The sequence below is a fragment of the Budorcas taxicolor genome, chromosome 25 (assembly GCF_023091745.1).
Source record: "Budorcas taxicolor isolate Tak-1 chromosome 25, Takin1.1, whole genome shotgun sequence".
Taxonomy (NCBI): Eukaryota; Metazoa; Chordata; class Mammalia; order Artiodactyla; family Bovidae; genus Budorcas; species Budorcas taxicolor.
This window is the reverse complement of record NC_068934.1, coordinates 6,008,828-6,036,274: the sequence shown is the minus strand read 5'-3', so window position 1 is coordinate 6,036,274 and position 27,447 is coordinate 6,008,828. Positions and strand designations below refer to the sequence as shown.

Genomic DNA, 27,447 nt, shown 5'->3' with positions numbered 1-27,447 from the left:
GGACTGAACTGAACTGAACTGAACTGAACTGATGATCCCATTGCCATTTACTTTATTGTTTTGGATTTGGGTTTATACACTCTTTTTGTGTTTCTTGTCTAGAGAATATCCTTTAGCAATTGTTGGAGAGCTGGTTTGGTGGTGCTGAATTCTCTCAGCTTTTGCTTGTCTGTAAAGCTTTTGATTTCTCCTTCATATTTGAATGAGACCCTTGCTGGGTACAGTAATCTGGGCTGTAGGTTATTTTCTTTCATCACTTTACATATGTTTTGCCATTCCCTCCTGACTTGAAGAGTTTCTATTGAAAGATCAGCTGTTATTCTTATGGGGATACCCTTGTGTGTTGCTTGTTGTTTTTCCCTTGCTGCTTTTAATATTTGTTCTTTGTGTTTGATCTTTGTTAATTTGATTAATATGTGTCTTGGAGTGTTTTGCCTTGGGTTTATCCTTTTGAGGACTCTCTGGGTTTCTTGGACTTGGATGATTATTTCCTTCCTCATTTTAGGGAAGTTTTCAACTATTCTCTCCTCAAGTATTTTCTCATGGTCTTTCTTTTTGTCTTCTTCTTCTGGGACTCCTGTAATTCGAATGTTGGAGTGTTTCAACGCTATCCTGGAGGTCTCTGAGATTGTCCTCATTTCTTTTAATTAGTTTTTCTTTTTTCCTCTCTGATTCATTTATTTCTACCATTCTATCCTAATCCCATCTTCTGCCTCGGTTATTCTACTATTTGTTGCCTCCAGACTGTTTCTGATCTCATTCATTGCATTATTCATTATATGCTGACTCTTTTTTATTTCTTCCAGGTCCTTGTTAAGCCTTTCTTGCATCTTGTCAGCCCTTGTCTCCAGGCTATTTATCTGTGATTCCATTTTGATTTCAAGATTTTGGATCATTTTCACTATCATTATTTGGAATTCTTTCTCAGGTAGATTCCCTATCTCTTCCTCTTTTGTTTGGTTTGGTGGGCGTTTCTCCTGTTCCTTTACCTGCTGGGTATTCCTCTGTCTCTTCATCTTGGTTATATTGCTGCGTTTGGAGTGGCCTTTCTGTAGTCTGGGAATTTGTGGAATTCTCTTTATTATGGAGTTTCCTTGCTGTGGGTGGGGTTGTATCAGTGGCTTGTCAAGGTTTCTTGTTTAGCAAAGCTTGTGTCAGAGTTCTGGTGGGTAGAGCTGGATTTCTTCTCTCTGGAGTTCAATGAAGTGTCCAGCAATGAGTTATGAGATGTCAATGGTTTTGGAGTAACTTTGAGCTGCCTGTATATTGAAGCTCAGGGCTGTGTTCCTGTGTTGCTGGAGAATTTGCATGGTATGTCTTGCTCTGGAACTTGTTGGCCCTAGGGTGGTGCTTGGTTTTGTAGGTATGGAGGTATTTGATGAGCTCTTGTCAATTAATGTTCCCTGGAGTCAGGAGTTCTCTGATGTTCTCAGGATTTGGACTTAAGCCTCCTGCTTCTGGTTTACAGTTTTATTTTTACAGTAGCCTCAAGACTTCTCCATCTATACAGCACCAATGATAAAATATCTAGGTTGGAGATGAAAAGTTTCTCCACATTGAGGAACACCCAGAGAGGTTCACTGAGTTACATGTAGAAGAAAAGAGGGAGTGGGTAGTTAGAGGTGACTGGAATGAGATGAGGTGGGATTAGAAGAGGAGAGAGCAAGCTAGCCAGTAATCACTTCCTTATGTGTGCTCCACTGTCTGGACTGCTCAGAGGTGTTCACAGAGTTATACAGAAAACAGAAGAGGGAGAGAGGAGACGCAGGTGTCCAGGCGGGTAAAAGAGGGAAATGAAAAGGAGAGAGGCAGATCCAGCCAGTAACCAGTTCCCTAAGTGTTCTCCACCGTCTGGAACACACAGAGATTCACAGAGTTGGGTAGAGAAGAGAAGGGGGAGGGAGGAGACAGAGGCGACCTGGTGGAGAAAAAGGAGAATCCAAAGGAGGAGAGAGCAGTCAAGCCAGTAATCTCGCTCTCAAGTAAAAATGGGTACTGAAGATTGGGTTTTTAAAGGTACATAATTGATAACAAATACCAAAAAGCAAAGATTAAAAATCTAGAGTAGAGGTTGGATTTTCAAAAATACAATATTAAAGAAAATAGAAGAAGAAAGAAAGAAAAGAAAGTCATAAGAATTATTTAAAAACAACAACTACCACTATATATATATATATATATATATATATATATATATATATATATATATGGCATTTGCTTTAAGAACTTAAACATTTAAAAATGTTAAAAGAAAAGAAAAGAAAAAAAAACAAAATAAAAGAATGATCATAAAAATAGTAAAAGTATATCTGGGACTTTCTCTGGTGTTGTTGTGGGCAGTGTGGGGTCAGTTCATTTTTGGATAGTTCCTTGGTCTTTCTTGTATTTCTTAAGATCTATACTTCCAAGGCGGTTCCCTCTGTTTTAGCTTCTTCTGTTTGTTGGTCTCTTCAGTGTCTGTTTTCCACCCTGACTCAAGGGGGATGGTGGTGGACACTATTTTTCCTTTTTTAGGCTCACTTGTTTAGTTACACTCAGGGAGGGAGGGATGCTGCAAACAAATAACACTGGCGTGTGCTCGTAGTGTCTCAGCCACGCTGGGCCTGCACCTGCTCATGGCACACACCACTCAGGTTCTAGGTTGCTCCGGCTCTAGGTTGCTCTGCTGGAAACTGTCTGAGGCTGGCCCTGGGCTGCATGCACCTCCCTGGTCTAAGCTGCTCAGGCTCAGGCACTCAGGCGGTCCTCAGAAGCACAGACTCTGTTGTGTTGGGCTTGCGTTTTGTGCCCTTCTCAGGTCCGAGCAGCTCAGGAGTTTGGTGAGCGCGGTCGCTGCAAATTATCGCCTTTCCTGTCCCTGCTGCTCAGTTTTCTGCGTGTACAACTGGCACCCCTTCTTAGGCAAATGGTGACTGTCCGGAACCCCAAGAAGTCTTAGTTACCAAAGAAGGTTGCTTACAGTTTGGAAGTTAATGACTCTCTGGGGCTGTGATTGCCCCCTTCTGGCCCTTCCGGCCCTTCCATCTCTGGCTGCCTGTCACCAGAGGGGGATGGTCTGCAGCTGGCTAATTCTGTTCCGTCCTTTGTTCTGTGCATGGTCCTGGTGGTGTCTTATGTTTGAGCTTTTCACGTGGTAGCTATCCCACAGTCTGGTCTGCTAGCCCAAGTTAGTTCGCTCTGGTTATGCTCAGGGTGTTCCAGCCCAATTCTTAAAAGCACTGCAGCCTGCGCCTCCCTGCCCAGCCCCCGCTTGCTAGTGGCAGATGCAGGCATCTGCGCTGCTTCTCCGCTGGGGGAGTTACTGTTGGGCTCATAATCTGCTGGTTTTAATTATTTATTTATTTTTCCTCCCCGTTATGTTGCCCTCTGTGCTTCCAAGGCTCGCCACAGACCCAGCAGCGAGAGTGTTTCCTGGTGTTTGGAAATTTCTCTCTTTTTAAGACTCCCTTCCCGGGACCCTACCTCTTTTGTCTCTTTTTTCCATCTTTTATATTTTTTCCTACCTGTTTTTGAAGACAATGATCTGCTTTTCTGGGTGCCTGATGACCTCTGCCAGCATTCTGAAGTTGTTTTGTCGGCAATAAGTTTTTAACTCCAATATATCCGATTAATTCAAACTGCTCTTACTCTAAAGAATCTGTGGTCAACATGGGAAGCTAGTAAGTGAAATGAAAGTTGGAAATTAAGGCAAAAATCTCTTAAATGTTCCCATTAAAGAGCTGTAACTTCCTAAACAAGCTGCTCATGTTGGTGGTAGGAATGGAACAGACAGGAAACTGAATGAGAGCGTGGAATTGGAGGAGGAGGAGAGGAAAGAGAGCAGCGTGGTTTCAAATCTCACTAGACTCCTTTGATACAAGTTCCTCTCATGTGCACACACACACATATACACAACACACAAGTGTGCATATATATATACACACAAAAAATATGTATATATGTATGTATATGTGTGTGTGTTTCATATATATGTCTTTACATGTTTCATTCTGATGAAGTCACACCATGGTTTACACTTGTTATCCATGAAGCTGTTGTTTGGAAATAACTGAACTCCCCAAGTATGAATTTCATACCTTAATTTCATGAACAATATAATAGTCCTAATTTCATTGACCCATCCAGGCTCATCACCCACTAGATTTACTTGTCTGTCTGAATTTGCCTGCAATCACTCTGTGACACTTCCTCAGAAAGCAGAGTCCTTCAGATTCCATTTTTCAACACAGGACACTCAGTCTCCCCCAAATACCACTGACTGTGCTGAGATAGCCCTCTAATCTCTGATAGGTATTCTCAACCTCATCTGAACTAAAATGCTTTCATATTTTATTCTTTTTATTCAGCTCTGCATGAAATTTTTTCCTTCAGAATATTTTTATTTGCTTATTTTTTGTTTTGTTCTTCTGTTTAGGGTACACACTATTGTTTTTTCTCTTTATGTCTGTAACTCCACACACAATAGCTGTTGGTGGTTTTTCTCCAAGACTCTATACCTATTCTTCATTCCTGCATATGACCTTATGTCCTCTCACTCTATTATTCAATATGTATGCACAGTGGAAATACTGATGCTAGGTTGTGGAGTTAATGATTATGTCACTGTTTTGTACAATACAAGATTGACTAGAAAATAATAGACAATTTGGGAAAGAAATACGATATTGTCTGTTAAGTTTGGGCAACTGTCTCTTCAGGTTTTCTTTATTATACTGTGTTTGCATTCTAGTCCTGAAAACGTTTTACTATTTATTCAATGATGGGCCATGACACTTCACTCACAGAAGGTTACTAGATGAAAAAATTTATTTATTCTTAAATTTTCATTGGAATATCCTTGATTTTCAAGGTTGTGTTAGTTTCTCTTGTACAGCATGGTGAATCAATTATATAAACACATGTATCAACTCTTTAAAAAAATTTTTCCCCATACAGGTTATTGAAGAGTATAGTATAGAATCTCCCATGCTACACAGTAGATCCCTAATTAAAGTTTTATGCATAAGAATGGGTGTATGATCATCCAGATCTCCACTTTATCCCTCCCATCCTCCACCCAGTTTCTTAGTGCTTGGTAACTTTAAGCTTGCTTTCTCCATCTGTGTCTTTCTTTTGTAAATAACTTCAGTTGTACCATTATTTTAGATTCCACATATGGTCAATATCACATGATATTCATCTTTCTTTTTCTGACTCAATCGTTTCTCTCCTGAGTTCACCCTGGACAGAGAACCACCCTCAGGGCCTCACACAGGAAGAGGCAGCGGGAGGGCAGGTGCAAGGCCGGGGAACCTGCAGGGTTCAGGCACCAGCGGAGCTCCTGAGAGCCTCGATGAGGCCGCAGGCCCAGAATCCACACTGACCCCCTCCAGCCCAATGGTCCAACATCCCTGTTTCCAACACTGACTCCCACCAAGACCCACACATGGTGCCCGTGGATCTGAGTTCTTTTCTGACCTCGGACCATGTCCATCAGGAGACAGTATCCTCAGGATGGCCCGGATTCTGGGTCCCCATCAGGCACTTGCAGAGAAAAAGATCTTGGGGTTCCCTGGAGCAGCCGGTTTAAGATTCGGGAATACAGCCATTCTCTCATTGCCATGCACGTCCTCCTGACTTCATACTGGGCCTGTGGATTCCTGGGCAGACAGAAGCCAAGATCCTTCCCAGAAACGCGGGCTCTGAGCCCTGTGGCCATGTGGACTTGGCATCCCTCCCAGAGCCCCCAGAGCGGATATCCGAGAGCCTCCAGCCCCGCGCCCCCTCAGGAGGGTCCCTCAGTGACAAGGCCGGAGCTCACTGACCACCAGGACTGCCCAGGCTCAGACAATGGCACACCAGGTTCTCCTGAAAGACATACTGCTCTCGGGTAAGGCAGGTCTCTGTGGAAGGAGGAGGCTCCATCAGCAATGGTGCCAGAGAAAGGACAGGGTCTAGAACTGTCCTAGGACTCCAAACACCCATCTCCAGGTGGAAACCTTGACCCTGAGTTGGGGTTGGGGTTGCTTGTCTTCAGCCCTGCAGGTCAGAGGGGACTGAGGACCGCTTTCTGCTCTCCCTCCTGCTGTGGTGGCCTTGGAATTCTGGGCTGTAGGAGTTCAAACTATGGAGCTGAAGCCTTTATATACTATTTTGGATTCAATATTTTTCTGTAGCAACACTTACATTTTTTGCTAGATGTTTATTTTTTAAAAGAAAAATTCAATAATGGTGATTTCAAAACATCATACTTGTATCATCCTCTGAAAGGCTCACATTGTGAATGGTAATTTTCTGACTGAGAATTTATCCAAGGGAGAAAGAGAAAAATCAGGTCAATTAATGGCATTTCCATATCCTCAGAAAGTCTCTCTATTCAGTGAGTTAGTTCAGTTTTCCTTATCCAAGGAAAGACAGAGCACAAACCACAAAGAGGTCAGACTGACTTTTCTAGGAAGAACAAAAGTTACTAGTATCACTACAGCATATAGAATCACCTTCAATCACATAGAGAAAGTAAAGCAAAAGCAAGATAAGTATATTATAAACTGTGAAGTCTGATTTAATGTCAGCCTTTTGATACTTTTGGGCTTCCCAGGAGGCTCAGTGGCAAAAAAGAAAAAAAAAAATAAATCTGCCTGCTAATGCAGCTGACACAGGAGATTGGATTTGATCTCTGGGTCAGGAAGATCCCCTGGAAAAGGAAATGGCAACCTCCTCCAGTATTCTTATCTGGGAAACCCCATGGACAGAGGAGCCTGGCAGGCTATAGTCCATGGAGTCACAGAGTCAGCCACAACTGAGCATGCACATGCTCTGTAATCTTGATACTCTTTTTCAGGACTCACCCAAAACATTATTTTTATCTTTCAGTAGAAACTTTTCTTGTGTAAATTCCTTAAATGCATGGAGCAGGCAGATGGCATTTTGCTATCATATGGATATTTTGGGGGGGGGGGGTTCTCTACCATTACATTTTCAAAGGTCCAAAAATTTGATAGCAATTCATCAGTGAATACAGGAAACTTCAAAAAGGATGTTCCGGATAACCATGTTCACATATCTCTTGCGTTTCAGTTACTTGATATTGATCTAATATTTAGATTCCATATATCATCTTTACAATTATTAGACCTAAGACAGTTTTAATCTTTTTTGTCCATTCTTCCTGATTTTACAAATAATAAATATTCTTTGTGCAATGAATAATAGGATCAGTTATAATACAGAGAAAATGAAAAACCAACAACGGCACCTTTGGGAATATAAAATTTTACCACATTATGTTTTAAAAATATAAATTATATCTAGTTTAAACTTTCCTCTTTTTCTTAGACATTATTTCAATTTTCAACTCACTGAACTTCATTCCCTTCCCCTATTCCATGTCAGGTAAGGCAAAGATCGCTGCCTTTTAGAGAACAAGAGGGCTTGCTGTGATGGAACACGCTGAGTCACTGCGACTCCTAGAAGGGAAATCAGCCTCTTTTCTCACTTTGGGCTTCCCAGGTGGTGCTAGTGGTAAAGAACCTGCCGATGCAGGACACATAAGAGCTGAGGGTTCGATCCCTTGGTTGGGAAGATCCCCTAGAGGAGGGCATGGTAATCCACTCCAGTATTCTTGCCTAGAGAATCCCACAGACAGAAGAGTCTGGCGGGCTATGGTCCATGGGGTCACAAAGAGTCTCACACAACTGAGGAGACTTAGCACGCACGCATTCTCATGTGTTACTGGTGAGATTACTGGTTGCTGTAATTACTGCTATCATATAGTTTGTGAAATGAAGATATGAAATTCAATCCTGGGGGGTTCAGTTATTTCCAAACAACAACTTCTGTGGTATTTTGGGGAGCTTGTGTACCCTGGTTGAAAAAGGAATGTGAAAGACTGCTGATTCTGAGGAAATATCACCAAATGAATGCAGGCAAATTAAGAAAGGCAAGTAAATCTAGTGGGTGGTAGGTCTAGACGGGTCAGTCAGTTAGTCAGTTCAGTCACCCAGTCGTTTCTGATATTTTGCAGGCCCATGAATCGCAGCACGCCAGGCCTCCCTGTCCATCACCAGCTCCTGAAGTTTACCCAAATTCATGTCCATCGAGTCAGTGATGTCATCCAGCCATCTCATCCTCTGTTGTCCCCTTCTCCTCCTGCCCCCAATCCCTCCCAGCATCAGGGTGTTTTCCAATGACTCAACTCTTCGCATGAGGTGGCCAAAGTATTGGAGTTTCAGCTTCAGCATCAGTACTTCCAATGAACACCCAGGACTGATCTCCTTTAGAATGGACTGGTTGGATCTCTTTGCAGTCCAAGGGACTCTCAAGAGTCTTCTCCAGCACCACAGATCAAAAGCATCAATTCTTCGGCTCTCAGCCTTCTTCACAGTCCAACTCTCACATCCATACATGACCACAGGAAAAACCATAGCCTTGACTAGACGGACCTTTGTTGACAAAGTAGTGTCTCTGCTTTTGAATATGCTATCTAGGTTGGTCATAACTTTCCTACCAAGGAGCAAGCGTCTTTAATTTCATGGCTGCAGTCACCATCTGCAGTGATTTTGGAGCCCAAAACAATAAAGTCTGACACTGTTTCCACTATTTCCCCATCTATTGAAGTGATGGGACCAGATGCCATGATCTTATTTTTCTGAACATTGAGCTTAAAGTCAACCTTTTCACTTCCCTCTCTCACTTTCATCAAGAAGTTTTATAGTTCCTCTCCACTTTCTGCCATAAGGGTGGTGTCATCTAGATGGGTAGGTGCTATTAAAACTATATTAAGTTCATTAAATGGAGATGTGAAATTCATACTTGGATAGTTTATTCCAAAACAAAATCTTCATGAATTACAAAGGTAAATGCGTGGTAAGACTTTTATTAGAGGTTGGCTTGTGGCAATTGGATTAAGTAGGTTTCAAAGTTTGAATTCAATCATTGTTCCTGATGTGTTTCCAAGACTGCAAAATCTAATCATGTGCACCTATACCTTTTCACGGAGTTGATAACCCTATCACTTGAAAGAAATGGGCGTGGTCATTGGAGAATATAAAGCATCCAGCAAGAAACAAGCTCAGTCTTCTCTGGAGCCCAGAGCTGTGGTGTGTGGAGTTGGCTGACCTGTGAAGACTTTTGAAAGTTTCTGCCACCAGTGGTGGAGCACCTAAATCCTGAACTGAATTTGAGAGTTACCTACTGAAAAAGAGTGGAAATTGTTATTAACTACAACCGAAGGTGAGTTCTGATCAAGGTACAATTAAATTCTGATATGTTCAGTTAAAAATAAAACTTTAATGGCAGTCCTGGACACAAAAGCTAGTTGTATTTATTCTGTCAGTACTATCTATGTTTGAGCATTTCCTCAAGCATTGATTCCATGCGGGATTTGCAGAGAAGTAACTTATTTTTACCCACACTGTATCAAGTAACCTCCTGATAAAATGTGGGTAAAGATAGAAAATTAGTAAATATTGTTGAGATGATTAAAGCAGTTAATCCATAGGAAAGGATTTAATTCAATGCTGAGAAATACTAGGCGACACATATTAAGTTCTCCTATTATTGTTTTAATATTATCACGGTCATTGATGTTATCAGTCTACAAACGATTATATTCATGCTGACTATCGTTTCCTGATTATTGTGATACTTGAACATTCACCAGTTCAAAATATGACATGATCTGATGATATGAACAGACTCCAGGAAAACTTGCTTTCCTGAACTAGAAATGACATTTTTTCTTCTTCTTTTTGTGTTGAAAGGAGCAGTTTTGTTATTTAAGTTGGAAGCAAGCTCTGAACTCTTTAGGGTTAAAACATCAGATTGAAGCCAACATTGATTGTATGAAGTTTAAGTTCTTTGTAAACAAATTTCTTTGTCTTTAGAAAAGCACTTCTGTCACTTTGATGACAGAAGGAACTGAGGCCATGAGGAGAAAAACAAAGGGTGTGCTAGTGTGGTTTCCAGTCAAGGAGTGACGGAGATCAAGAGAGAGACAGACTGAGGTTCTGTGTGTGTTTCTGTCAGAATCAGCTAACAAAGTAACTCTGAAGTCATCCCAACACTTACCCTCCATTCTAATTTTTAAGGGGCTTCCCAGGTGGTTCTGTGGTAAGGAATCCATCTGCCAATGCAGAAGATGCAGGAAACGTGGGTTCAGCCACTAAGTAGGAAGATCCCTTGGAGAAGGAAAAGGCAACCCTTTCCAGGATTCTCGCCTGGGAAATCTCAAGGGCAGGCGAGCCTGGTGGGCTACAGTCTAGGCATAGCAATGAGTCAGACAGGACTGAGCACACGCACACTAATCTTTAAGCTTCTCCGTGTATTACTAATTTTAGTATGATTGAAATCCTGGTTTATTTTAAACAAAAAAGTTGCTAAGGACTCTTATTGTATTTCATCTTTTGTATAACAGTTCAAACCCAAGGTGTATATAGTCACCATTTCTAGGTTTGTTCTGAAGAGGTAAGTAAATAGGGAAATTAGAGTTCAAGACAGGACTTTGTCCAAAGGATTTATCTTTCCTGATGAGGGCAGAAGAAAGACTTTTTCTCTTACACTCTCATATTTCTTTCTTTAATTTTCAGAAACATGGATTCAGACACACTGCAGGTCTTCCAGAGGGAACTCACCTGCTCCATCTGCATGAACTGCTTCCTGGACCCCATCACCATAGACTGTGGGCACAGCTTCTGCCGTCCTTGTCTGAGCCTTGGCTGGGAAGAAGGCCAGACTCCAAGGAGCTGCCCTGAGTGCAGGAGAATAGCAGAGAGGCCCGATTTCAAAACCAATATTGTCCTCAAGAGGCTGGCTTCCCTTGCCAGACAGGCCAGAGCTGACCACGACCACAGCTCTGAGGAGCAGATCTGTGTGACACACCAGGAAGCCAAAGGCCTCTTCTGTGAGGCTGACCAGACCCTGCTCTGTGGGCCCTGCTCTGAACGCCCCGAGCACGCAGCTCACAGCCACAGTCCAATACCCAAGGCTGCTGAGGAGTCCCGGGTAGGTGATGCCTCTCAAGCAGTTTGGGATCTAGAGGCTCCTAAGTCAGAGAGGAAGATGAGGATGCGATGATGGTGATGGGGTGGAGATAGTGGAGGTGGGAGTTCTGAATGTGGATCCTCGCATATAATGTGTCCTTTCAGTGTTGTTGCCCAATTGTCTACATGTATGGAAATGCAGCATCCCGGGGTGGGTGGCACCAGGGACACAGGCTTCTGATGGGAGCTTGAGGCTTTCTTAGTCAGGCTATATTAAAGTGTTAGACTTAATTTTTTTAGGAAATAGATCCCATTATTGTAAAATTCCCCCAGTTCTCTAGTATTTACTTCTGCGACTTTGATATCCAATATTAGAATCAAATTAGAGTAATGAGGAAAACTGACCACAGCATTCTAGGTTGAAATTTATGGTGTCATCTGGGTCACTAAATCTCATGGATATTTTGCAGGAGAAACTTATGAAGAGAATGAGAACTTTATGGAAACTGAGAGAAGAAATGAAAATCAGTCTGAATCAGGAAGCTAATAAAACTCAGTCATTTGAGGTAAGAAAAAAAATGTTCCTATTTATTTGTATAGACATTGATACAACTCTAGATTTTAGGTCCATTTACTTTCCCATTAAAGGATATTTTTCTCTTCCCTGGAAAAGTAATAGTTTAAAATGACTTACAGGTAATAACAATTAGAACAAGCTAATGCAAGTTGCTTTTCAACAGTGTGTTGAAACAGAGACTTTTCTCTGCAGACAAAGATCTGTATAGTCTAAGGCTATGGTCTTCCCAGTGTTCATGAATGGTTGTGAGAGCTGAACTATAAAGAAGGCTGAGCACTGAATAATTGATCTCTTTGATCTCTGGTGATAGAGGAGACTCCTGAGAGTCCCGTGAACAAGAAAATCAAACCAGTCAATTTTAAGGGAAATCAACCCTGAATACTTGTTGGAAGGACTGATGCTGAAGCTGAAACTCCACTACTTTGGTCATATGATGTGAACAGACAGTTCATTGGAAGAGTCCATGATGTTGGGAAAGATTGAGGGTAGAAGAAGAGGGTGTCAGAGGATGGGGTGCCTGGACAGCATCACTAATGAAGGATCATGAACTTGGGCAAACTCCAGGAGATGGTGAAGGACAGTGGAGGCTGGCATGCTGCTGTCCATGGGGTCACAAAGAGTCAGACACGACTGGGCAACTGAACAACAACAACAAAAATGCAAGTTAGCTCAAAGAAAGCTAGTAAATAGGAAAAGCAAGGCATGAAAAGTATTCCTAGGCCAAATTTTGAAGATTTGAATAAACTTTCTCAGACATGGATAATAAGATGACATTGCACTAAGAGTGACTCTGAAGGAGAAGATAAAAATATAGTATTACCTAGAGGAAAAATAGAGCATATTTTATGAACTGTGGTAGATGGGGTTTATCTCATGAAAGAATATTTATAAAAATCAGGGTAAGGAGCAAGAGAAAAAGAATATTCCAGTAAGAGGGGAAATAATTGGTAGAGTAAGAACCCTGAAAAATCCTCCTAGGAAGGGAACCTGGGACCCTTTAGATGGTTTGATTTAAACAGGGAAAGAGAATAGGAATTCAGAGAAAGGACAGACAAGAAGGACCAACAAATATTCAAGACCATTAGATGTGTGAGGCAGAAAGTTTGTAAAAAAGGTTCTCAATGATATTAGGGAAATAATATTCAAGGCTTTCTTTTGAATGTGAGCATAATTAATGCTTTGAATCCACGATCTCTTCAGAATTATGTGGCCTTAAGGAAGGCCATGATTACAGTTCAATATCAGAGGATACCTCTGTTGCTTCATGAGGACAAGAAACTTCATCTGGAGGCCCTGGAGCAAGAAGCCAAGGAGATTTGTCAACAACTCAAGGAGAGTGTGTTCAAAATGACTCAACAGGGAGAAATTCTGAGAGAAATGTACAGAGAGCTGACGGAGATGTGCCACAAGCCAGACATGGAACTGCTCCAGGTGAGAAAGAAGGGTCTGTCCTCAGAGAGAGAAACTCTTCTAGATGAGCTGCTGTGACACTGATATGTTACCTCATATACGGTTCCTCTTAGCTGAGGGATGGTACTCCTTGACTCCCATTATATTTCTCAAATCTCTCTCTCATCATACCTTGGTAATCTCTGAAATATTTTTGCCCTTTTCCTAGCTCACATAGGACCAGATTTTCCAATGTGGTCAGGAGTACTATCCAGACAGATGATCCAAAATCAGCAAAATCCTGTGACCAGGGGACAGTTAACTTTCTTGGAGTAAATCTCAATATATGTTCTGCTAAACCCTTATCACTCTCCATTATCTCACACTTCCTGGAGATACTGAGGTTTTGCCAGTTTTCTATGCAAAATTTTTAGAAATGGTCATCCGTTCCAACGGATTCTATAAATCCTTCTTATGGGTCCCTGTTTTGCTTTAATTGTTATCATAGATGGTGAGATCTCTTTGGGAGTAGCATGGAATCCTAGATGTGGCTGCATCATTGCACACACTCTTCCTGGCCTCCTTCCTTCCTTAATGTCTCCTGAGGAAGCCCATTATGTATTAGTTTAAGCTCTGTTATTAAGATAGCTTCTGACTGTTCCTTAGAAGAGAATTAGAATGTAATACCTTTTCAACAAACAGAAGTAGGAAAGAAGATACAAAGGGACAGAAATTTCATGAATAATCTGGTCTTTTTTTCCTTGCAGTCCTTGGGAAGTGTCCCTTGTTGCAGGAGTGAGTCAGTGCAGCTGCACCTGCCCCAGCCTGTAGTTCCTGAGCTCAGTGTGTGGCCCATGCCTGGACTCATAGACTGGCTCAGACAATTCCAAGGTAACAGGCCAGCCCTCTGGTGGGGAGCTGAATGCATGTCTCTGTTCATGTTCTTTCTGAGACTTTCCTCATTGCCCAACCTGTGGACTTATTTTGGGAACTTTTATAACCAAATTTGCCCTTAGAGTAGACTTCCTGTAGCTCAAATGGTAAAGAAACTCACTGTGAGGCAGGAGAGCAGGGTTTGATCCCTGGGTTCGGAAGTTCCTCTAGAGAAGGGAATGGCAACCCACTCCAGTATTCTTGCCTGGAAAATTCCATAGACAGAGAAGCCTGGCAAGCTACAGTCCATGGGGTCGCAAAGAGTCGGACATGACTAAGCGACTAACAATACAGCCTTATAGTAGAAATAATACACAATGTTGGGCTGGCCAAATAGTTCTTTTGGCTTTTTGCCATAAGATCTTGAAAGGAAAAAATCTTGGCAAACTCTATGTATATGCAGTTGCTTTTTTCCTAGATACCAGTGTTTTTCACATATATATCTGGTATCTAGGGGGAAAAAAGCAAGTAAATAATGGGAAAAGATAATTGGTGTCCAACTGCAGGTTGGCATGCTATTGACTATTTCCTTGAAATTTGTAAGTCTGTCTGTACATTCGGTACATTCCAAGTTTTAGGGAAGGGAGGTTATCACTGGTTATGAGATATTTGGAGAGTATTAAGTTGGTCTATAAAACGATTTGTAATAAATTCAAAACATATTTTCTGGACATTGAACAAAATCCTCTCTATGATCAAGTTTATTACAAACAAGCATAATATGAAATTATATAAAGTTTATTAGCAAGATTGGCAAAGTAAGCTGGCAACTTATTTTAATAGATTTATGCTTCTTTTGTTTTTCAAGGTATAATAGCAGAAAATTCTCACAAAGAAACCACTTCAAAAAATATGACTTTTTAAAAATTTTAATTTAATCTTGAATTCTTTGATGAAAATCCTTGTCAGGAAAAGTGATCACTCTTTTGATGTTATCATTAATATTATATTTATTATTGAACATTTTCTAATGATATGGGCAAATTACCTTTTTTTTCTGATAGTGAATTTTATTTCATTGCCTATTTCAAATGTTCCAGGGAAAACAACGTCCAAAACTAAGCAGTAGGTCTCCTAGATAAAAATCATGTTTTCTCCCATTTGGTCTGGCTCAAATCTTCTTATGAAGACAGACAAGATCTTGGACTGCACTCTTGCATTCCTCATACTCTCTTGCTGTCCTGCCTCCGAGTTCTACTCATAAGCTAAGAAACTCAGACACTGTATAAAGCTCATGCCAAGCAGGAATTTCAAACACCATTCGTTAATATATAATACAATTTTGTTTCCTTTTTCCTACAGTGTACATTGAGTTGCATAATGAAAGAGTCACTCATCACTTCCCTGTGTTTGAAGATCTGAGGTGTCTGCTGGCTGGTCCTGATGGTCCTGATGTCAACTACACTCCACTGAGATCTAAATATTTTCTTGCCTGGGGAGCTGAGTCATTCACTTCTGGTCAGCACTACTGGGAGGTGGATGTGGCGGGCTGTTGCAACTGGGCCATTGGACTTTGTAATGACTCCTGGGCAAGGGAAAGTGACCTGGCCCTTGATTCCAAGGGGATTTTTCTACTTCTTTGTATCAAAGAAAACAGTCAGTACAGTCTCTTTACCTCATCCCCACTGTTACCTCAATATGTCAAAAAGCCTCTGGGCCAGGTGGGGATGTTCCTGGATTATGATGGTGGAATCCTGAGCTTTTTCAATGTGGCCAATAGTTCCCTCATCTGTAGTTTCCTCTACTGCTCCTTCTCATCACCACTCAAACCATTTCTTTGCTCTAGATACCCATGATCAGAGGTCAAAACTCTGACCCCAGGTGTCAGAAATGTGAATAATTGAGGTTGTTAAGTAAGCGCCCATTTGACTTTCTGAAACTTCACCTTTCTTTATGAAATGCATTGTTTGATTTTTTTAAGTTTGATATGTTAAGTGTATAAATTTATTTCTGTTTTCATGAAATAAAATCTCTCCTGGAATACTGTGCAGTCATTATTCTATGTCTGTGTGTTCGCTGGTTTCTAGTCTCCCTGGAGATCAAAGAACACCTGTCATGCTTTCCTAGCTTTGTGTGGTAAAGCAAGAACACAGGGTTCTTTTGATTGGCAGACTTGGAATTCTCATCTCCCTGCTATGCATCTCTAACATCATTTTTCTTCATCATGTCTCCATTTCAAAATCATTATACACAGATATATTGTTAAAGTTACCAGACTAATTAAAATCATCTTGTTGGGTAGACTCAGAACATCTTAAATTTTTCTTTGCAAAGCTGCTGCTGCTGCTGTTGCTAAGTCGCTTCAGTCGTGTCCGACTCTTAGCGACCCCATGGACTGCAGCCCACCAGGGTCTTCCATCCATGGGATTTTCCAGGCAAGAGTAGCAGAGTGGGGTGCCATTGCCTTCTCCATTTGCAAAGTTAACAGCCTAATATTGGCCATCCCACCCAGTTTACCAATTATAATAAAGTTTATCTTTTTATGTACAGATAAATTCCATACACATAGCACAAACATAAGTGTCTTAAATATATCTGACTGAGTTAATAGAGATACTACATCATATATAAAAACATAATCTACAAATTTCAAAAAGCTTATTGAGCTGGAGAAATCTATCTCCCTGGCTTCAGAGTATACTACAAACTACAGCAATCAGGAGAGTACAGTACTGGCACAAAAAAAACAGAAATATAGACGAGAGGAACAGAATAGAACTTCCAGAGAAACCCACACATGTATGATCTATTTATCTTTGACAAAAAGGCAACAGTATAGAATGGAGAAAAGACAGCCTCTTCAGCATGTGGTGCTGGGAAAACTGGACAAGTATATGTAAAAGAATGAAATGAGAATACTTCCTTTACCATGGACATATGTGCTAAGTCGCTTCAGTCATATCCAACTCTATGGATTGTAGCCCTTCAGGCTCCTCTGTCCATGAGGATTCTCTAGGCAAGAATACTGGAATGGGTTGCCATGTCCTCCTCCAGAGGATCTTCCCAACCCAGGCACCAAACCCACGTCACTAATGTCTCCTGCATTGACAGGTGTGTTCTTTGCCACTAGTGCCACCTACATAAAAATAAACTCAAAATGGATTAAAGACCTAAATGTAAGGTCACACTCCGTAAAATTCAGAAGGAAAACATACGCAGAACAGACTTAAATGCAAACTGCAGCAAGGTCCTTTTCGACCCACCTCCTGGAGTAATGAAAATACAAATATTTTACAAATGGGAGCTGATTAAACTTAAAACTTTGTGCACAGAAACTTCCGTTGTGGTCCAGCATTTGAGAATCCCTATTGCATTCAGGGGATGAGGATTTGATTCCTGTTCAAGGAAGTAAGATTCCCCATGCCTCAGAACAACTAAGTGGGAGCCACAACTCCTGAGCCCACATGCTCTGATGCCTGTGCACCACGACCATCGAGCCTGCAGGCCACAACCAGAGACTCTGTGCGTCGCAATAAAAGATCCTGAATGACGTAAAGGAGATCCCGTATACAGCAACTAAGATCTGGGGGAGCTAAATAAATAAGTAAATATTTTTAAATGTTGTTGTACAGCAAAGAAAACCATAAATAAGACAAAACCACAACCCTGAGAATGGGAGAAAACATTTGCAAATGAAGCAACTGACAAAGGTTTAATGTCTAAAATGTATAAGCAGCACATGCTGCTCCATATCAAATGATGAAACAACCCAATTAATAAATGAATGATTAATATGTGTCTTGGGGTGTTTAGCTTTGGGTTTATCCCATTTGGGACTCTCTGGGATTCATGGACTTGGGTGGCTATTTCCTTCCCCATTTTAGGTAAGTTTTCAACTATTTTCTCCTCAAGTATTTTCTCATGGCCTTTATTTTTGTCTTCTTCTTCTGGGAGTTCTATGATTCAAATGTTGGGGCATTTAACATCGTCCCAGAGGTCTCTGAGGTTGTCCTCATTTCTTTTAATTCTCCTTTTTTTCCTCTCTGCTTAATTAATGCTGATCAAACACAAAGAGCAAATATTAAAAGCAGTAAGAGAAAAGCAACAAATAACACACAAGGGGATTCCCATAAGGATAACCGGTGAAAGATTCAATAGAAAGTCTTCAGGCTAGAAGGGAATGGCAGGATATACTTAAAGTGATGAAAGAGAAAAACCTACAACCCAGATTACTATACACAGTAAGGACTTCATTCAAATACGAAGGAGAAATCAAAAGCTTTATGAACAAGCAAAAGCTGAGAGAATTCAGCACCACCAAACAAGCTTTTCAATAAATGGTAAAGGATCTTCTCTAGACAGGAAACATAGAAAACATTTATAAACTTGAACCCAAAACCACAAAGTAAATGGCAACGGGATCATACTTATCGATGATTACCTTAGATGTAAATAGGTTGAATGCCCCAACTAAAAGACAAGGACTGGCTGAATACATACAAAACTAAAACCCCTGTATACGTTCTCTACAAGAGCCCCACCTCAAAATAAGGGACACATACAGACTGAAAGTGAAGGGCTGGAAAAAGATATTTCACACAAATGGAGACCAAAAGAAAGCAGGAGTAGCAATACTCATATCAGACAAAATAGACTTTAAAGTAAAGGCCATGAAAAGAGACAAAGAAAGACAATACATAATGATTAAAGGATCAACCCAAGAAGAAGATATAACAATTATAAATATATATGCACCCAGCATAGGAGCACTGCAATATGTAAGGCAAATGCTAACAAGTATGAAAGGGGAAATTATCAATAACATAATAATAGTGGGAGACTTTAATACATTACTCACATCTATGGATAGATCAGTTCAGTTCAGATCAGTTCAGTTCAGTTCATTTCAGTCGCTCAGTCGTGTCCAATTCTTTGTGACCCCATGAATCACAGCACGCCAGGCCTCCCTGTCCATCAACAACTCCCAGAGATCACTCAGACTCACGGCCATCGAGTCAGTGATGCCATTCACCCGTCTCATCCTCTGTCGTCCCCTTCTCCTCCTGCCCCCAATCCCTCCCAGCATCAGAGTCTTTTCCAACGAATCAACTCTTCGCATGAGGTGGCCAAGTACTGGAGCTTCAGCTTTAGCATCATTCCTTCCAAAGAAATCCCAGGGCTCATCTCCTTCAGAATGGACTGGTTGGACCTCCTTGCAGTCCAAGGGACTCTCAAGAGTCTTCTCCAACACCACAGTTCAAAAGCATCAATTCTCGGGCACTCAGCCTTCTTCACAGTCCAACTCTCACATCCATACATGACTACTGGAAAATACATAGCCTTGACTAGACGGACCTTAGTCAGCAAAGTAATGTCTCTGCTTTTGAATATACTATCTAGGTTGGTCATAACTTTTCTTCCAAGGAGTAAGCAGTTTTAATTTCATGGCTGCAATCACCATCTCCAGGGATTTTGGAGCCGCCCCCACCCCCCGCCAAAAAAAATAAAGTCTGACACTGTTTCCACTGTTTCTACATCTATTTCCCATGAAGTGATGAGACCAGATGCCATGATCTTCGTTTTCTGAATGTTCAGTTTTAAGCCAACTTTTTCATTCTCCACTTTCACTTTCATCACTAAACAGCAAATTAGCAAGGAAACACAAATTTTAAATGATACAATGGAACAGTTAGACTTAATTAATATCTATAGGACATTTCACCCCACAACAATGAATCTCACCATTTCTCAAGTGCACACGGAAATTCTCCCAGATAGATCATATCCTGGGCCATAAATCTAGCCTTGGTACATTCAAAAAAATTAACATCATTTCAAGCATCTTTTCTGATCACAATGCGGTAAGATTAAATGTCAACTATAGGGGAAAAAAATGACTAAAAATACAAACATATGGAGGCTAAAAAACATGCTTCTGAATAACCAACAAATCACAAAAGAAATTAAAATATGCACAGAAACAAATCAAAATGAAAGCATGAGAATCCAAAACCTATGGGATTCAGTAAAAGCAGTGCTAAGGGAAATGTTCATAGCAATACAAGCTTACCTCAATAAACAAGAGAAAAATCAAATAAATAGCCATACTTTACACCTAAAGCAACTAGAACAAAAAAGCACTGAAGAATCCCAGGGTTAGTAGAAAGAAAGAAATCATACAAATTAGGGCAGAAATAAACGAAAAGAAACAAAGGAGACTAGAAAAATCAACAAAACTGAAAGCTGGTCCTTTGTGAAGATAAATAAAATAGACAAACCATTAGCCAGATTCATCAGAAAACAAAGAGAGAAGGTTAAAATTTTTAAAAAAATAGAAAAGAAAATGGAGAAATCACAACAAACACAGAAATACAAAGGATAAGAGATTACTATTAGCAACTATATGCCAATAAAATGGACAACTTGGAAGAAATGGACAAATTCTTAGAAAAGTATAATCTTCCAAAACTGAACCAGGAAGAAATAGAAAATCTTAACAGATGCATCACAAGCACCGAAATTGAAACTGTAATCAAAAATCTTCCAACAAACAAAAGCCCAGGACCAGATGATTTCACAGGTGAAATCTACCAAAAATTTAGAAAAGAGGTAACAACTATCTTACTCAAACTCTTCCAGAAAATTGCAGAGGAAGGTAAACTTCCAAACTCATTCTATGAGGCCACCATCACCCTAATACTAAAACCAGACAAAGATGCCACAAAAAAGAAAACTACAGGCCAATATCGCTGATGAACATAGATGAAAAATCCTCAACTAAATTCTAGCAAACAGAATCCAACAACATACTAAAAAGATCATACATCATGACCACGTGGGCTTTACCCCAGGGAAGCAAGGATTCTTCAATATTCACAGTCAATCAATGTGATACTCCACATTAACAAATTGAAAGATAAAACCATATGATTATCTCAATAAATGCAGAGAAAGACTTTGACAAAATTCAACATCCATTTATGATAAAAAACCCTCCAGAAAGCAGCCATAGAAGGAACATACCTCAAGATAATAGAAGCCTTATATGATAAACCCACAGCAAACATTATCCTCAATGGGGAAAAATTGAAAGCATTTCACCTAAAGTCAGGAATAAGACAAGGATGCCCACTCTCACGACTACTATTCAACCTAGTTTTGGAAGTTTTAGCAACAGCAATCACAGAAGAAAAAGGAAGAAAAGGAATCCAGATTCAAAAAGAAGAAGTGAAATTCTCACTGTTTGCAGAAGACATGATCCTCTACATAGAAAACCCTAAAGACACAACCAGAGAATTACTAGAGCTAATTAATGAATATAGTAGAGTTGCAGGATATAAAAGTAACACACAGAAATCCCTTACATTCCCATACACTAACAATCAGAAAACAGAAAGAGAAATTAAGGAAGCAATTTCATACACCATTACAACAAAAATAATAAAATATTTAGGAATAAATCTACCCAAAGAAACAAAAGACCTTTATATAGAAAATTACAAAACACTGATGAAAGAAATCAAGGAATAACACAAATAGATGGAGAAATGTACCATGTTCACGGATCAGAAAAACCAATATAGTGAAAATGAGTATACTACCCAGAGCAATCTATAGCTTCAGTGAAATCCCTGTCAAGCTACCAATACTTTTCAGAGAACTAGAACAAATAATTTCACAATTTGTGTGGAAGTACAAAAAAACCTCGAATAGCCAAAGCAATCTTGAGAAAGAAGAATGGAACTGGAAGAATCAACCTGCCTGACTTCAGATATACGACAAAGCTACAGTCATCAAGACAGTATGGTACCGGCACAAAGACAGAAACATAGATCAATGGAACAAAATAGAAAGCCCAGAAATAAATTCACACACCTATGGACACCTTATCTTTGACAAAGGAGGCAAGAATATACAATGGAGAAAAGACAATCTCTTTAACAAGTGGTGCTGGGAATATTGGTCAACCACTTGTAAAAGAATGAAACTAGAACACTTTCTAACACCACACACAAAAATAAACTCCTCAAAATGGGTTAAAGATCTAAATGTAAGACCAGAAACTATAAAACTCCTAAAGGAAAACATAGGAAGAACACTCTCTGATATAAATCACAGCAGGATCCTCTATGACTCACCTCTCAGAATACTGGAAATAAAAGCAAAAATAAATAAATGGGATTTAATTAAAATTAAAAGCTTCTGCACAACAAAGGAAACTAAAAGCAAGGTAAAAAGACAGCCTTCAGAGTGGGAGAAAATAATAGCAAATGAACAGCTGACAAATAATTATTCTCAAAAATATACAAGCAGCTCATGTGGCTGAATATCAGAAAAATAAATGACTCAATCAAAAAATGGGCCAAAGAATTAAACAGACATTTCTCCAAAGAAGACATACAGATGGCTAGCAAACACATCAAAAGATCCTCAACATCACTCATTATCAGAGAAATGCAAATCAAAACCACAATGAGGTACCATCTCCTGCTGGTCACGATGGCTGCTATCAAAAAGTCTACAAAAAATAAATGCTGAAGAGGGTGCAGGGGAAAGGGAACCCTCTTACACTGTTGGTGAGAATACAAACTAGTACAGCTACTATGGAGAACAGTGTGGAGATTCCTTAACAAATTGTAAATAGAACTGCCATATGACCCAGCAATCCCACTGCTAGGCATACACACTGAGGAAATCAGAATTGAAAGAGACACGTGTACCCCAATGTTCATCATAGCACTGTTTACATAGGTAGTAATATCATTTAGTATAAATACTCACCACATATGTATCTTCTGTGGCAAATCATCTGTTTGAATTTCATACCCAAAATTTATTGGTAACACTGAAGAAGCTGAAATTGAACAGTTCTATGAAGAACTACAAGACCTTTTAGAACTAACACCCAAAAAAATGTACTTTTCATTATAGGGGACTGGAATGCAAAAGTAGGTATCAGGAAACACCTGGAGTTACAGGCAAATTTGGCCTTGGAGTACAGAATGAAGCAGGGCAAAGACTAATAGAGTTTTGCCAAGAGAACGCACTGGTCATACCAAACACCCTCTTCCAACAACACAAGAGAAGGCTCTACAAATGGACATCACCAGATGGTCAACATTGAAATCAGATTGATTATATTCTTTGCAGCCAAAGATGAAGAAGCTCTATACAGTCAGCAAAAGCAAGACCAGGAGCTGACTGTGGCTCAGATCATGAACTTCTTATTGCCAAATTCAGATTTAAATTGAAAAAAGTAGGGAAAACCACTAGACCATTCAGGTATGACTTAAGTCAAATCCCTTATGATTGTACAGTGGAAGTGAGAAATAGATTTAAGGGCCTAGATCTTATAGACAGAGTGCCTGATGAACTATGGAAGGAGGTTCATGACATTGTACAGGAGACAGGGATGAAGACCATCCCTATGGAAAAGAAATGCAAAAAAGGAAAATGGCTTTCTGAAGAGGCCCTACAGATAGCTGTGAAAAGAAGAAAAGTGAAAAGCAAAGGAGAAAAGGAAAGATATTCCCATCTGAGTGCCGAATTCCAAAGAATAGCAAGGAGGGATTAAAAAAAAAAGTCTTCCTCAGCGATCAGTGCAAAGGAATAGAGGAAAAGAACAGAATGGGAAAGACTAGAGATCTCTTCAAGAAAATTACAGATACCAAGGGAACATTTCATGCAAAGATGGGCTCAATAAAGGACAGAAATGGTATGGACCTAACAGAAGCAGAAGATATTAAGAAGAGGTGGCAAGAATACACAGGAGAACTGTACAAAAAATATCTTCATGACCTAGATAATCATGATGTTGTGATCACTCACCTGGAGCCAGACATCCTGGAGTGTGAAGCAAAGAGGGCCTTAGAAAGCATCACTACAAACAAAGCTAGTCAAGTTAATGGAATTCCAGTTGAGCTATTTCAAATCCTGAAAGATGATGCTGTGAAAGTGCGGCACTCAATATGCCAGCAAATTTGAAAAACTCAGTAGTGGCCACAGGACTGGAAATGGTCAGTTTTCATTCCAATCCCAAAGAAAGGCAATGCCAAAGAATGCTCAAACTACTGCATAATTGCACTCATCTCACATGCTAGTAAAGTAATGCTCAAAATTCTCCAAGCCAGGCTTCTGCAATACATGAACCACGAAGTTCCAGATGTTCAAGCTGGTTTGAGAAAGGGCAGAGGAACCAGAGATCAAATTGCCAACATCTGCTGGATCATGGAAAAAGCAAGAGAGTTCCAGAAAAACATCTATTTCTGCTTTATTGACTATGCCAAAGACTTTGACTGTGTGGATCACAATAAACTGTGGATAATTCTGAAAGAGATGGGAATACCAGGCCACTGGACCTGCCTCTTGAGAAATCTGTATGCAGGCCAGGAAGCAACATTCAGAACTGGACATGGAACAACAGACTGGTTCCAAATAGGAAAAAGAGTACGTCAAGGCTGTATATTGTCATCCTGCTTATTTAACTTATATGCAGAGTACATCATGAGAAACGTTGGACTGGAAGAAGCACAAGCTAGAACCAGGATTGCCAGGAGAAATATCAGTAACCTCAGATATGCAGACGACACCACCCTTATGGCAGAAAGTGAAGAGGAACTAAAAAGCCTCTTGACGAAAGTGAAAGAGGAGAATGAAAAAGTTGGCTCAAAGCTCAACATTCAGAAAATGAAGATTATGGCATCTGGTCCTATCACTTCATGAGAAATAGATGGGGAAAAAGCGGAAAGAGTGTCAGACTTTATTTTGGGGGGGCTCCAAAATCACTGCAGATGGTGATTGCAGCCATGAAATTAAAAGACGTTTACTCCTTGGAAGGAAAGTTATGACTAACCTAGATAGCATATTCAAAAGCAGAGACATTACTTTGCCAACAAAGGTCTGTCTAGTCAAGGCTATGGGTTTTCCAGTAGTCATGTATGGATGTGAGAGTTGGGCAGTGAAGAAATCTGAGCACCGAAGAATTGATGCTTTTGAACTGTGGCATTGGAGAAGACTCTTGAGAGTCCCTTGGACTTCAAGGAGATCCAACCAGTCCGTCCTAAAGGAGATCAGTCCTGGGCGTTCATTGGAAGGACTGATGCTGAAGCTGAAACTCCAATACTTTGGCCACCTCATGCAAAGAGTTGACTCATTGGAAACAACCCTAATGCTGGGAGGGACTGGGGGTAGGAGGAGAAGGGGTGACAGAGGGTTAGATGGCTGGATGGCATCACCAACTCGATGGATGTGGGTATGGGTAGACTCCGGGAGTTGGTGATGGACAGGGAGGCCTGCCATGCTGCGATTCATGGGGTCGCAAATAGTCGAACACGACTGAGCGACTGGACTGAACTGAATCATAAACTGATAAAAAAAAAAAAAAAACAGCTAGCTGTATATTTTAAGATTCAAATATATAAACTTCTTCAGGCATGTAGGCTAATTTTGCTCAAGTAGTAGTAAGAGAGGGAAGAACCTCTGAGAGTCAGGTCAGTGGAAGCAGACAAATAGAGAAAATTTAAAGAGGTTCTCTATGAATGAAACAAGTTCATCTGATAGATGTGCATGATTCAAACAATATGAGAAAAAGTTTTGATGAATTGTTTTCTGGTTACTGTGTATTTGTAAACACTGTGACAAAGCCTGTGGTGCCCATAAGAGGAACACTTGCAGGAATCCTTTCATAGGAAAGATTCAGTCTTGCTGCCGACATGCAGGCGTGTGAACCCAAACTCATTTCAGGAGCCTACACTGGGTGATAAATAGGCTCAACCACTCTGTCTGAACTTACAGCAATACACAGGTCACAATTTTTCTGTGCCATGAAAAGTAATCCGAGTAATGTAGCCATGGTCTTCCTCTCTATGTAATCTCAGAATTGTTATATTTTTGCATTGTGAATAGGTATTATTTCTTCTGCAGATTTTCTGATAGTTCCTGAGAATTATATTAATATTTTTCCAGTCAGAACTCCCATGAAGTCTTAGCCTCTTTTATTCCAGAAAGATTCTAGGTAGACCCTCTTCTGTGAGAGACAATTTTGTTTTTGAAATGGATTTTACTAGACTCTCCCTTTTGTTTCCACAGTATAAATTTCCTAACAATATAAAATCACCAACTACAAATGCAAGCTGTTTGACACTTGAGAAGCTGGAGCTAGAGACATGACCATCAAGATGTAGCTTTGCCAATCTTGAGAAAGAAGAATGGAAATGGAGGAATCAACCTGCCTGACTTCAGGCTCTACTACAAAGCTACAGTCATCAAGACAGTATGGTACTGGCACAAAGACAGAAACATAGATCAATGGAACAAAATAGAAAGCCCAGAGATAAATTCACACACCTATTGACACCTTATCTTTGACAAAGGAGGCAAGAATATACAATGAAGAAAAGACAATCTCTTTAACAAGTGATGCTGGGAAAACTGGGCAACCACTTGTAAAACAATGAAACTAGAACACTTTCTCACACCATACACAAAAATAAACTCAAAATGGATTAAAGATCTAAATGTAACCAGAAACTATAAAACTCCTAGAGGAAAACATAGACAAAGCACTCTCTGACATAAATCATAGTAGGATCCTCTATGACCCACCTCCCAGAGTAATAGAAATAAGAGCAAAAATAAACAAATGGGACCTAATTAAACTTGAAAGCTTCTGCACAACACAGGGAACTATAAGCACGGTGAAAAGACAGCCTTCAGAATGGGAGAAAATAATAACAAATGAAACAACTGACAAAGAATTAATCTAAAAAATATACAAGCAACTCCTGCAGCTCAATTTCAGAAAAATAAGCCACCCAATCAAAAAATGGGCCAAAGAACTAAACAGACATTTCTCCAAAGAAGACATACAGGTGGCTAGCAAACACATGAAAAGATGCTCAACATCACTCATTATCAGAGAAATGCAAATCAAAACCACAATGAGGTACCATCTCAGGCTTGTCAGAATGGCTGCTATTAAAAAGTCTGCAAACAATAAATGACGGAGAGAGTGTTGAGAAAAAGGAACCCTCTTACACTGTTGGTGGGAATGCCAACTAGTACACCCACTATGGAGAACAGTTTTTGCTTAAAAAACTGGAAATAGAACTACCATACGACCTAGCAATCCCACTGCTGGGCATACACACCGAGGAAACCAGAATTGAAAGAGACATATGTACCTCAATGTTCTTTGCAGCTCTGTTTACAATAGCCAGCATATAGAACCAACCTGGATGTCCATCAGCAGATGAATGGATAAGAAAACTGTGTTACATATATGCAATGGAATATTACTCAACTATTAAAAAGAATGCATTTGAATCAGTTCTAAAGAGGTGGATGAAACTGGAGCCTATTATAAGAGTGAAATAAGTTAGAAAGAAAACCAGCAATATGGTATATTAATGCATATATATGGAACTTGTAAAGATGGTAATGATGACCCTATATGCAAGATAAGAAAAGAGACACAGATGGAGAGAACAGACTTATGGACTCTGTGGGAGAAGTCAAGGGTGGGCTGATTTGAGAGAATAGCATTGAAACATATATATTATCATATGTGAAATAGATTGCCAGCCCAGGTTCAGTGCATGAGACAGGGTGCTCAGGGCTGGTGCATTGAGGTGACCCTGAGAGATGGGATGG

The 27,447-nt window shown here is 40.1% G+C and overlaps 1 protein-coding gene across 1 annotated transcript; it reads left to right on the top strand.

The window, feature by feature from the left end:
• The first annotated feature begins 10,569 nt into the window (after nucleotides 1–10,569).
• On the top strand, nucleotides 10,570–15,653 carry LOC128068491 (tripartite motif-containing protein 64-like). Its single transcript, XM_052661593.1, has 5 exons — nucleotides 10,570–10,980; nucleotides 11,429–11,524; nucleotides 12,736–12,966; nucleotides 13,692–13,815; nucleotides 15,160–15,653. Exons 1-5 carry the CDS (start codon nucleotides 10,570–10,572, stop codon nucleotides 15,651–15,653), a joined length of 1,356 nt encoding a protein of 451 aa, XP_052517553.1.
• Nucleotides 15,654–27,447: the final 11,794 nt, after the last annotated feature.